The following is a 12,967-nucleotide window of genomic DNA, read 5'->3' on the forward strand; positions in this document are numbered from 1 at the left end:
GACCTGTGGACCCACTGTAACAGAATCACATGGAGTACTAGTTAGAAATTTGGATTCCTGGGTTCTACCTTAGGCCTGTTGAATCACAGCCTAGATAAAGGTGGGGAGGGGACCCAGGAATTGTCATTTTTAACAATTTTTCTAGATGATTGTTATGCACACTAAAGTTTGAGAGCTAGTGTTCTAAGGTTCTGCATTTTAAGTAGAGGAGTAAAATTAGATTTTTTTTTAAATTCTAGAGTCTATTTTGGCATCAGTGTGATGAATTAGAAGGGAGCTAAAATATGTTATGAAAGGTCACTTAGAAGGTTTTTTTTTTATTAATCTAGGTGAGAGAGAATGGGAGACCGATGTTGACTGTGGTAGCAGGAATGAGAGAGTTCAGAGTGATTTAGGAGATAGAATCCCATAGGACCTAAAGGATTATTAGATATGACACCTGATTTCTAGTTTTCTGACTTGATCCAGAATGATGAAGGATGGTAGTGTCCTTTCATGATGCAGAAAACTATAAAGGAAGAACAGGTTTTGGGGAAGGTAATGAGTACAGATTTGGACATGTTGAGTTTGAGTACCTATAATGTCCAAATAGAGAACTGGATGTATGGGTTTAAAGATTCAGCAGAGATCTAATTGATAGTTTTTTTTTTTTTCCTCTGTGACATTAGAAGTGAGGTCATATGTGGAGTTTGAGGGGGAAAGTGAAGGTATTGAGCAAGTATGAGAAGAGTGGAAGAGATTATAGAAAATGGGAAAGTAATCCAGTTAGAATAATGGTAGGATTGTTGGGCACTCTAAAGCCCAGTTGAGGTTGATGTCTATGAATTTCTTTATAACAGTACTATTAAGATATTACTCAGGGCGCCCGGGTGGCTCAGTCGGTTAGCATCCAACTCTTTGTTCTGGCTCAGGTCATGATTTCAGGGTCGTGAGATTGAGCCCTGCATGGGGCTCCTTGCTCAGCATGGAGTTTACTTGAAATTCTCTCCCTCTTCCCCCTCCTTGTCCCTCCCCAGTTCACACTCACTCTCTCAAATAAGTAAATAAATTAAATCTTAAAAAAAGAGATATAACTCACATATAAAATTCACTCTTCTGAAGTATACAATTCATTGGTTTTTAGAATATTCACAGAGTTGTGTAATCATCAGTACTATCTAATTTTAAAACATTTTCATCTCCCCAAAAGAAACTCTGTATTCATTTTTGATCACTCGCCTTTCCAACTCCTCTCCTCATTTTCCTCCCCTCTCCCCAGCCCCTGGCAACCACTAATCTTTCTGTTTCTATGGATTTACCTATTCTAGACTTTCATATAAGTGGAATCGTACAATGTCTGGCCTCTTGTGTCTATCTTCTTTCACTTAGTGTAATGTTTTCAAGGTTTATCCATATTATGTCATGTATCAATACATCTTTCTTTTTATGGTCAAATAACATTCCATTGAGTGGACAATACATTTTGTTTATCCATCTATCAATTGTTGGGCATTTGAAGTGTTTCCATTTCTTGGCTCTTATTAATAATGTTGCTGTGAACATTCATGTACAGGTTTTTGTGTGAATATATTTTTTTTAATTGTTTGAATTTATGCCTAGAATTGGAATTGCTGGGTCATATGGTAACTGTATACTTAACTTTTTTGAGAAACTGCCAAATTATTTTCCAAAATAACTGCACCACTTCATAATCCTACAAGCAATATGTGAGGGTTCCACTTTCTCTACATCTTTGTCAGCAGTTGTTATTGTTCATCTTTTTTATTGTGGCCATCCCAGTGTGGTATGAAGTGGCATCTCATTGATTAGCATTTCCCTAATGACTTATGATATTGGGCATCTTTTCATGTGATTTTTTGGCTAGTTGTGTATTACCTTTGGAATAACATCTATTCAAATCCTTTGCCTGTTTTTTAATTGGGTTTTCCATCTTTTATTGTTGAGTTGTAAGAGTTCTTTATATATTTAGGATAAAAGTCTCTTATCAGTTGTATGATTTGCCAATATTTCTCCCATTCTCTGTGTTGTTTTTCACTTTTTTGATAATGTCCTTAGCAGCACAAAAGTTTTAAATTTTGATGAGGTCCAGTTTATCTAATTTTTCTTTTGTTGCTTGAGCTTTTGGTGTCATATCCAAGAAATCATTGCTTAATCCAAGGTTGTAGAAAGATTTACGAATGCATTTCTTATAAGATTTTTATAGTTTTAGCTCTTACATTTAGGTCTGTGATCTATTTTTTTAAGGATTTTGTATATTTATTTATTTTAGAGAGAGAGAGTGCATGAGGTAGGGGAGGAGCAGAGGGAGAGGGACAAGCAGACTCCATGCTGAGTGCAGAGCATGACACGGGGCTTGATCCCAGAATCCTGAGATCATGACCTGAGCCGAAATCAAGAGTCGATGCTTAACAGACTGAGTCACCCAGGCACCCCTATGCACGTTTGAAACTCTCTGAACTCCCATTATATAGGGGTTTTCCTTCATGGTAGTTTCATTAGGTAGGCATGATTGATTAAATAATTGGTCATCAGTTATTGAACTCAATCTCCATTCCTCTTTCTTCCTTGGATGTCACAGGCTGAAAGTTCAACCTTCTCTAACTAGGGTTTTTTCTGACAGTTAACCCCCATCCTGAAGCTATCTAGGGGTCCTGTAAGCATCACTTCATTAGCATAAACTCAGGTGTGATTGAAAGTTTTGTCATGAATAACAAAAGATGCTTTTTTTTTTTTAAATAATTTATTTATTTATTTGACAGAGAGAGAGACAGCCAGCAAGAGAGGGAACACAAGCAGGGGGAGTGAGAGAGGAAGAAGCAGGCTCCCAGTGGAGCAAGGAGCCCGATGCGTGGGTCGATCCCAGGACCCTGGGATCACGCCCTGAGCCGAAGGCAGATCCTTAATGATTGAGCCACCCAGGCACCCCACAAAAGATGCTTTTTATCACAATCTTTACACAAGCCTTACTATCACACAGGAAATTCCAAGGGTTTTAGGAGCTCTGTGCCAGGAACTGGGAACAAAGACCAAATGTATATTTCCTATTATACTAACTAGGAAACTATCTACTAAATAAAAGTTTTATTTCTGGACTTTCAGTTCTATTCCATTGACCAATATGTCTGCCCTTATGCCATAAGTACATATCCCACACTGTCTTAATTGCTCTAACTTTGTTGTAGAGTTCAAATTGGGCTGTGTGAGTCCTCCAACTTTGTTCCGTTTTTCAAGATTTTTTTTTTTTTTTTTTTTGGCTTCTCTGGGTTCTTTGCATTTTCATATGAATGTTATGATAAACTGGTAAATTTCTGCAAAGAAGCCAGCTGGAAAAAAAAAAAAGAAGCCAGCTGGGATTTTGATGGGGATGGTGTCGAATCTGTAGATCAACTTGAGGAGTATTGCCATCTTAATAACATTAAGTCTTCTAGTCTATGAACATGGGATATCTTACCATTTGTTTAGATTTTCTTTAATTTCTTTCAATGATCTTGTGAGAATTTCAGTGAACAAGTCAAACTTATTTTGTTTATTTTTAAGTATTTTATTCTTTTTGATGTTTTTATAAATGGAATTAAATTTTTTTTTTCAGATTGTACATTGCAAGTATATAGACATCCGCAATTGATTTTGGTATATTTATCTTGTATCTGCAATCTTGCTGATGATGACTCTCAGTTTTATTGTTTAGAGTGTATCATCTACCTAACTGCTTTTTCCATTAGTGTTCCCCTGCCCAGCTCCAATTATTTTAAAAAGTAGATAGATTCAACTAGGATTGAGGTTTTGCAAGATGAGTATGTTAAAAGGATAAAGAGGAATAGGAGTGTAGAATATCAGTAAAAGAGTAGTCAAAAAGATAGGCCATGGGATCTAAGTCCATTAAAGGTAGACGAGAAAAGAGAAGGGAAGATAGTTTGGGAGAAAATAAAGAGGTTCATTATGGTAAATTTGTTTTTTGACCTCATTGGTAGCTTGTGTAAGCAAGCTAAAAGGATAAGAGGCTGTTATGATATATCGGAATGATTGATTTGAGAGCAGTTCTTGAGAGGAGGACAGTGTTTAAGATCAGAGAATAGGTGAATGAGATTGTTTGAAGGAGAAAGCCACTGTAGATGAATGCCTAAGTAATGGAGAGGAGAGGATTTTGAAAATCCTCTTGACATCTATACTTATTTAGTATTTCTTATACTAAAATGATTATTGAATAATATTTGGGAAGTCGATGCTGTTACTGACAAGAAGCCACAATACCTATCTACATGGGCCTCTCCATACAGTTGCTTGTGTATTCTCATGATGTAGTGGCTAGCTCTTCTGAGTGTGAATGATCCAAGAGACCAAGCAGAAGTGACAGTATCTTTTATGACCTCCCCTTGGAAGTCATACACTTGTACTTCTGCAATACTCTGCTGGTCATGTAATTCTGTTCTGACTCAAAGTCCTAATTTGAAAAGGGTGTGAATAGCAGGAGACAGGTATCATTGGGGCTGTCTTGGAGGTTGGCTTCTACAAATGACTTTGAGTTTCTGAAAAGTGAAAAGACATAATTCAGTGGTAAATTTATCAAGTTGTATTTTAGGGGAATGCTTAAGTTTTATGTTTGAATAAAACACAGTCTGTGGACATTTTTAAAGGGTCGAATTTTATGCTAGTTTTTCCCATTCTAAGCAGCTGTTACAAGTGCAAACATGTTTTGTTTTATTTTTTTTTTCAGATTATTTAAAATATCTGACAATATACATGAGGATGTTAATTCTAATGACAGTACAAACTTAGACTATCCTATTGGCTCAATGAAAATTGCCCCAACAGAAATGAACAAAGGGGAGCCATGGAAATGTAGCAGTAGTAAGCAGAAACATCAATATTCAGACATTAACCTATTTACAGCAAGCAGTACTTTTTCTGCTTCTGAAATCAGAGAAGACATATTCAAAGCACCAACTTTTTCACTTGCATCCCAGCCTCATGAAGTTCAAGGTAATTCCTTGCTTTTTCAGTTGATTTTATAACAGAACAAACTTGTCTGTGTTTCTCAGCATAAGAAAGAATAAAAAAATAATAAATTTGAGTAGATTATCTGTGTGCAGTTTCTGCATTCCCCGATCATACTGCATTTTTTAAACTATGATCTAGGGTGCCTGGCTGGCTCAGTTGGTACAGCATGTGACTCTTGATGTCAGGGTTGTGAGTTCAAGCCCTGTGTTGGGCGTGGAACCTACTTAAAAACATAAAAAATGAAATAAACTATGATCTAATATTTAACTGTGCTCTTAATTAAAAGTTATGCTAGTTTAATTGAAGCTGCTTATATGGAAGAAATTAAAAATACCTATATAAATATGTAGAATTTTTTTTTAGGGGTAATAGAAAATGATTTAGATTCCTTGAAGGCTGTCACAGAAATCCGTATCCTTTAATTTATTTTACTACAGCAGCTTTATATTTGAAATCATAATTCGTAAGCATGTTATTTCATTGTATCTATGTTTATTTTATTGACAAAGAAAAAGAGGGAAAAGTGAATCTTTTGGGTCATGTGAGTGACCCAGTATGTGTGTGTTAGTCAGTGCTGCTCAAAGTGTGGTCTGCAGACTGGTGCCAGTTTGTGAACCTCTTGTTACCAGTTTGTGACAAGATAAGTATAGAAATGAGTTTTGTATTATTGGCTGAATTCTGAGCATATTTACTTAGATACAGATAATTTCTTACACTTTGGGTAAGGATAGCATATTGGAAAGACATGGGTAGGGGAAATAAATGAGAATGGGACATTCTGTGGATTGGGGATAGTTTTATAAATCTAGTATTTTTTAAATGAAATTTGCAGTTTATACCTATGATCTGATTTACATGTCTGGGCATTTCCAATATAAATATTTTGAGTACGTATGTGTGTTCTGGAGGTAACATCCTCTTTAATTTTCTGAGACCTCATATATGTCTATAAACAGTGTACTTATTTTTTATTATAATCCAGCAGCTCTATTATGTGACCATTTCCCTATGACCTATGAACTCCTTGAAGGGAAGGGCCATCCCTTATTTATCTTTCTATCTCTAAGTACACTGAAAGGCAGGTAAAGGAAGTTGTTCTGGCAAAAGAGTAACCATGAGCTAGGATGAGGGTAAAATAGTGTGGAATATGTTAGAAAGATCAAGCATTCCAGTTTGTCTGAAATAAAAGCTATGATTACAGGAGCTGTAGGACATAATGATTGATAGGTATTTTAGGATCAGGGTATTTAATGCCATGGATACCAAGGTCAAGAGGTTTTGTTTTTGTTTTTGCTTTTTTTTTTTTTTTAAGATTTTATTTATTTATTCGATAGAGATAGAGACAGCCAGCGAGAGAGGGAACACAAGCAGGGGGAGTGGGAGAGGAAGAAGCAGGCTCCCAGCGGAGGAGCCTGATGTGGGGCTCGATCCCATAACACCGGGATCACGCCCTGAGCCGAAGGCAGACGCTCAACCGCTGTGCCACCCAGGCGCCCCTGTTTTTGCTTTTTAATTTATTAAGCAATGAGGAGAAACCATGCAGTATTTTGAGCAAGTAAAGTTATGTCATCAAAAGCATGCTTTAGGAATATGGAATTAATGACTCAAAGCTGGAGAAGGCTCTAGACTCCATAAAAGTTATTGTCTCTTTGTCAAAACAGAAAATGAATTCCTCCTGAGCTGGAGGAATCTAGGGGAGAATTATTCTAATCCTGGGTACTCAGGGGACTGAGACCATTCTGAGGTATGGTTAGGAAATATTTGCCTGACCAATCATGAAAAGTTGCCTCCAATGCAGACAACTGAACTAAGTTAGAATGGGGGGAGGAAACAATAGAAGGTTATACATGATGATATCATAACTTCAGATATAGTCAGCTTTTAGTGCTTCTGTTCAGCATGGTGTCTCAATCCTGCTATGCTTTCTTGCTATGATTAAATAAGGTTGGAACATAAGAAATAGGTTAGCTTAAACAGTTAAAAGCTAGTTTCATTATCTGTATGAGGGGAAAGTCTTCTTATCCCTTACTGGAACTGGCCATAATATTACAGTAACTTTTGAAGAGTTTTCAAGATTTTCATGCTATATTAGCTTTGCTGAAATAGTTCTATTGTTTAGGTCTTTTAGTTAAGAATATCACCTAGTCTTATGGTACATTGATTTGTTGTTCAAAAAGTTCCTTTGCTGTCAAACTCACAGAACTGCTACTTTTTATTATTTCTAAGTGTGTATTTAAAGTGGAAGGCTATGGGGCGCCTGGGTGGTGCAGTCGTTAAGCGTCTGTCTTCTGCTCAGGGTGTGATCCCGGCGTTCTGGGATCAAGTCCCGCATCGGGCTCCTCAGCTGGGAGCCTGCTTCTTCCTCTCCCACTCCCCTGCTGTGTTCCCTCTCTCACTGGCTGTCTCTCTGTCAAATAAATAAATAAAATCTTAAAAAAAAAAAAAAGGCCTTTGGTTTAAAAAAAAATAAAGCGGAAGGCTAAATGCTTTTTATGATAATTTGAGAGTTTTGGAATTACTTGGACACAACTTATTTTCTAATTCTTTTATAATATTTTATTGTATTTGAATCCTCAGGACAGTAGAAGCTTGGTCAGATTGATTTTGCTATAGAAATCTTATTTTCAATGCTGCAGACATTTTCCTACCTGTTATAACATATAATTGCAGTGACACTGCTGAGTGTTGAACAAAAGGAAAAATTTGATATCAAGTGTTTATAGTGATGATAAATGATGTTAGTAGTTGAGTTTTCTCATGAGCTGGAAAACTAATTCTACAACTACTCTGAATCAAAGATTCATTTTTGTGAATGTAAATTGATATGGAACTACCTAATGAGAGAAAAACCAGCATGATGGCCCACTTGTGGGCTTGTTACAAATAAATATTTTATAGGAAGAGACATATTTTGAAGGAAAAATGAGATTCTTTCAAAAGATTGATGGATTGACAAACTCAAAATCACACTTTTGTTTTGGCACAAATATTCTGATACTCTGCATAACTGAAAGTAAAATGAAGATTTGTGTATTATCTGCTTGATTTGATAAATGCAAACCTATATTAGTTGAGTGCTTACTGTGTGCTGGGCACTGTTCTAGGTATTTGGGATATGTCAGTTAAGAAAACAGATAATGAATGAATCCTTGCCCTTGAAGAGTTAACATTCTTGGGATGGGGGTAGGGAAGAAGACAGATCTGAACAATTGTAACAGTGTATAAATAAGTCATATAGTATGTTAGAAGGAAATGAGTAATACGGAAAATGAAAAAGTAGAACAGAGTAAAGGAGTTTAAACTGGGAATGCTGGAATTGAGGGCTCAAGATTAGAATTAAGTAGAATAATTTGGGTAGGTCTTCTTGAGAAGGAGAGATGTAAGCAATTGAAGAAAGTGAAAGAGCCAAGGAAATAAGGAGGGAAGCAGTCTAGGCAGAGGGAAGGCCTTATAGCAGGAACATGGCTGGTTTTTCTGAAGAACAGAAGAGTCCAATATAGCTGGATGAGATTAATCAGAGGCAAGAGTAGGACCTGAGGTCAGAATCACAAAGATGGAGGGGAGAGGCAAAATCATGTAGGGCCTTGTAGTCATTCATATGCTTTGAGAGAAAGCGGGCAATTTGAGCAGAGAAGTAATATGGTCTCATTTAACCTTTTAATGAGATCCCTTACTACAGTCCATCAATTTTTGTATATGTTCATAAAAATATAATTGCTTAAATAATTATGTATTTGTATTCTCAGATATATTGTTTTATGTTTCCTAATAGATTATAACAGCCTCCATTGTAAGAACTCACTTTCTTCTTTATAGCTTTCCACAGCTTTCTAAATCCAGTAATGTAGTTTGCATATAGTGTTTAATAGAGGTAGTTGGTAGATGTGACTCAGACTGAGAAGAACACCATTTTAAGTATAGATATCTCCCAAACTGACAATAGACTCTCACCTTGGAGAGGGGACAGTTTATTCTTCACATCTCTTAATGTTTTTGAGCATTCTTACAGAGGAAGGACTGTTTAAGTTCTTATAGAACCAATATGCTGATAATTGCAATTAAATCCACAACTTAGTATGACCAAATTATTGAAAACAAAGGGGTTCAGGATTAGGTGACCAGAAACACATATCAGCTAATGAAACACAATCAAATTTTAAAAGTTAAAACAGTTAAAAGTGAAAAGTTAAAAAGTGAAATTGGGAACTTTAAAGGAGATATAAAAATCAAATGGCCTAGTCAACATGAATAAGAAAACACCACTCTGCAAAAGATAAACTATACAGGTAATTTTGATATACTGTCACATACGCAACTTTCTGCATCTTTTCCATCAGATTTAATTGTCAAATTATAACCCTTATATAAACCTTGTTTCTGTATAGGGACTTTACAAATTCTTTTCAGAATATGGACTGTTCTTGGGGACTGAAGTAATTTCTGTTAATTTCTCCCCCCTCCTGGCTTTATTGAGGTATAATTGACAAATAAAATTTTATCACATGTATGATGTGATAATTTGACATACATATGCATTATAATAGGTTGCCCCCATCAGGTTAGTTTCCACCCTCCATCACCTTCCATGTTTACCTTTTTTTTTCAGTTATATAATACAGTGCTATCAACTCTAGTCACCAGGTCATACATTAGATCCTCAGACCTTATTAATCTTACAGCTGAAAGTTTATACCTTCTTACCAACCTCGTCTATTTCTCCCATGTCCCCAGCCCCTGTCAACCATCATTCTACTCTGTTTTTATGAGTTTGACCTTTTGTGTTTTTTTTGAGTCCACTTATAAGTAATACTATGCAGTATTTGTCTTTCTCTTTCTGGCTTAATTCATTTTGCATAATGGCTTTCAGTTTCATCCAATTTGTCAAAAAAGGCAGAATTCCCTTCCTTTTTAAGGCTGAATAATATTTCATTGTGTATGTATGCGTGTGTGTGTGCGTGTGTGTGTGTGTGTGTGTGATATATAGATATATATACATATATATATCTATATATCACATTTTCTTTATCCATTTGTCTCTTGACAGACACTTAAGATTATTTCTATACCTTGGTTATTGTGAATAATGCTGTAGTGAACATGGGAATACAGTGATCTATTTGAGATACTGATTTTGTTTCCTTTGAATATGTACTGTGGGGGCACCTGAGTGGCTCAGTCTGTTAAATGTCTGACTCTTGATTTCAGCTCAGGTCTTGATCTCAGGGTTGTGAGTTCAAGCCCCACATTGAATATATACCCAGAAGTGAAATTGCTGGATCATAAGATAGTTCTATTTTTAATTTTTGAAGGAACCTCCATACTGTTTTCCATAATGGATGTACCCCTTCATTCCTACCTACGGCGTACAAGGATTCCCTTTTTTCCACATCCTCACTAGCATTTATCTTTTGTCTTTTTGGTAAATGACATCCTAACAGGTGTGAGGTGATATCTCATTGTGGTTTTAATTTTCATTTCCCTGATGATTAGTGATGTTGAGCACCTTTTCATGTGCTGTTGGCCATTTGTGTCTTCTTTGGAAAAATGTCTATTCAGATCCTTTGCCTATTTTTAAATTGGGTTATTTGTTTTTTGCAATTGAGCTGTATGAGTTCCTTGTATATTTTGAATATTAACCCCTTATCATATATGTGGTTTACGAATATTTCCTCCTATTCCATAGGTTGCTTTTTCACTTTGTTGATTGTTTCCTCCGCTGTGCAGCTTTTTAGTTTGAAGTAGTACACTTGTTTATTTTTGCATTTGTTGCCTTTGCCTTTGGTTTTAAATCTAAAAAAAATGCCAAGACTAGTGTAGAGGAGTTTATTCCCTATGTTTTCTTCTAAGAGTTTTAGGATTTCAGGTCTTAACGTTCAAGTGTTTGAACCACTTTGAGTTGATTTTTGTATATAGTGTAAGGGATCCAGTTTCATTCTTTTGCATGTGGATATCCAGTTTTCCCAGTACCTTTTATTGAAGAGGTTATCTTTTCCTAGTTCTTGGCTCCTTTGTTGAAAATTTATTTACCATATATGCACAGATTTTTTTCTAGGCTATCTATTCTGTCTCTTTGATCTAGGTGTCTAGTTTTTATGCCGATACCATCCATTTTTTGATTACTGTGGCTTCTTAACACAGTTTGAAATCAGAAAGTATGATGCTTCTGGCTTTGTTCTTCTTTCTCAAGATTGCTTTGGATATTTGGGGTCTTGTGTAACTCCATATGAATTTTAGGATTTTTTTTATATTTCTCTGAAAAATGCAGTTGGAATTTTGGTAAGGATTGAATTGAATCTGTAGATTGCTTTGGCAGTTTACAGTTTAGCAATATCAGTTCTTGAATCCTTGAATATGGAATATCTTTCCATTTATTTGTGTCTTCAGTTTCTTTCATCAGTGTCTTATAGTTATTGGTTAAATGTATTCATTAGTAATTTATTTTTGATGCTATTGTAAACGGGATGGTTAACTTTATTCCTTAGTATTTTATTTTTTGATGCTATTGTAAATAAGATTGTTTTCTTCATTTCTCTCTTTGATTTGGTTGTTTGTGTATGGAAATGTAACTGATTTTTGTATATTGATTTTGTATCCTGCAACTTTACTGAATTTGTTTATTACTTCTAACAGTTTTTTGGTGGAGTCTTTAGGGTTTTCTATATAATATGATGTCATCTGTGAATAGAGACTGTTTTACTTCTTCCTTTTCAATTTGGATACCTTTTATATCTCTTTCTTGCCTAATTGCTCTAGTTAGTATTTCCACTCCTATGTTGAATAAAAGTGGTGAAAGTGGGCATCCTTGTCTCTTTGCTGATCTTAAACAAAAGCTTTCAGCTTTTTGCCATTGAACATGATGTTAGCTGTGGGCTTGTCATATATGGTCTTTATTATATTGAGGTACATTCCTTCTTTAGCCAGTTTCTGGAGAGTTTTTATCATGAAAAGATACTGTATTTGTCAAATGCTTTTTCTGCATCTATTGAGATGATCATATGATTTTTATCTTTAACTTTTTTTTTTTTAAGTAAGCTCTATGCCCAATGTGGGGCTTGAACTTACAACCCTAAGATCAGGAGTCTCATGCTGTACTGACTGAGCCAGCTAGGCACCCCAAATCTTTAACTTTTTAATGTGGGAGTATCATGTTGATTGATTTGTGGATTTTGAACCATCTTTGTATTCCAGAAATAAATTCCATTTGACCATGGGTGTGTGACTCTTTTAATATACTGTTGAATTTGGTTTGTTAATGTTTTGTAGAGGATTTTTGCATCTATGTTCATTAGGGATATTGGCCTATAATTTTCTTTTCTTGTAATATCCTTACCTGGCTTTGGTATCAGTATAAAATAAGTCCCTTAAGCTATCTTCATTTTTTTTCATTCTTTTTTCATTTTGCTCCTCTGATTGGATTAATTCCATTGCTGCATCTTTGAGTTCATTGATTCTTTCTTCTGTTTGATCTGTCTGATGTTGAATCCCTAGGATTTCTGTTTGGTACTTTTTTATATCTTTTATCACTTTGTTGAAATTCTTACTTTTGTTTATGCATTGCTTTCCTGACCTTGGTGAGCATTTTTATTGGGTAAATAACTAATTGGAGATTTATCTTGTTCTTTTGTTTGGAACATATTCCCATTTCCTCATTTTCCTTAACCCTCTGTTCTGGTTTCTACACATTGGATAAAATATCTACCTCTCCCAGTTTTGAGCCTCATCAATTAACCTAGCCCAAGCTCCTAGTTGCCTTTCAAACCTTTCTGATTGCCCAACCCACTGTCTTTGCTCTTAGTGGCTTCTAGTAGTTGTGCTTAAATGTATCAGTGTCCCAAAGGGGAGGGTTGTAATTAGCAGCTAGGTGAAGGCTGATTAGAAACCAGAACCTGAGGTAGCAGCTGAGAAAGTATGCAGTGAAATCCTTTCCAGGTAGAAACTGGAGATGAACACTTGCTGCTTCCTCTGCAGT

The 12,967-nt window shown here is 35.6% G+C and overlaps 1 protein-coding gene across 2 annotated transcripts in view; it reads left to right on the forward strand.

The window, feature by feature from the left end:
• The window catches only part of HFM1 (helicase for meiosis 1), a 101,967-nt gene that overhangs the window by 10,092 nt on the left and 78,908 nt on the right, over positions 1 to 12,967 (forward strand). For both annotated transcript variants that reach the window (XM_057310475.1, XM_057310476.1), the window contains exons 5-6: positions 4,715 to 4,980; positions 5,362 to 5,409. In XM_057310475.1, the coding sequence (XP_057166458.1) occupies positions 4,715 to 4,980; positions 5,362 to 5,409 (314 nt within the window). The remainder of the gene's footprint in view (positions 1 to 4,714; positions 4,981 to 5,361; positions 5,410 to 12,967) is intronic.

Source organism: Ursus arctos, unplaced genomic scaffold (assembly GCF_023065955.2).
Source record: "Ursus arctos isolate Adak ecotype North America unplaced genomic scaffold, UrsArc2.0 scaffold_12, whole genome shotgun sequence".
In the NCBI taxonomy this organism is placed as follows: Eukaryota; Metazoa; Chordata; class Mammalia; order Carnivora; family Ursidae; genus Ursus; species Ursus arctos.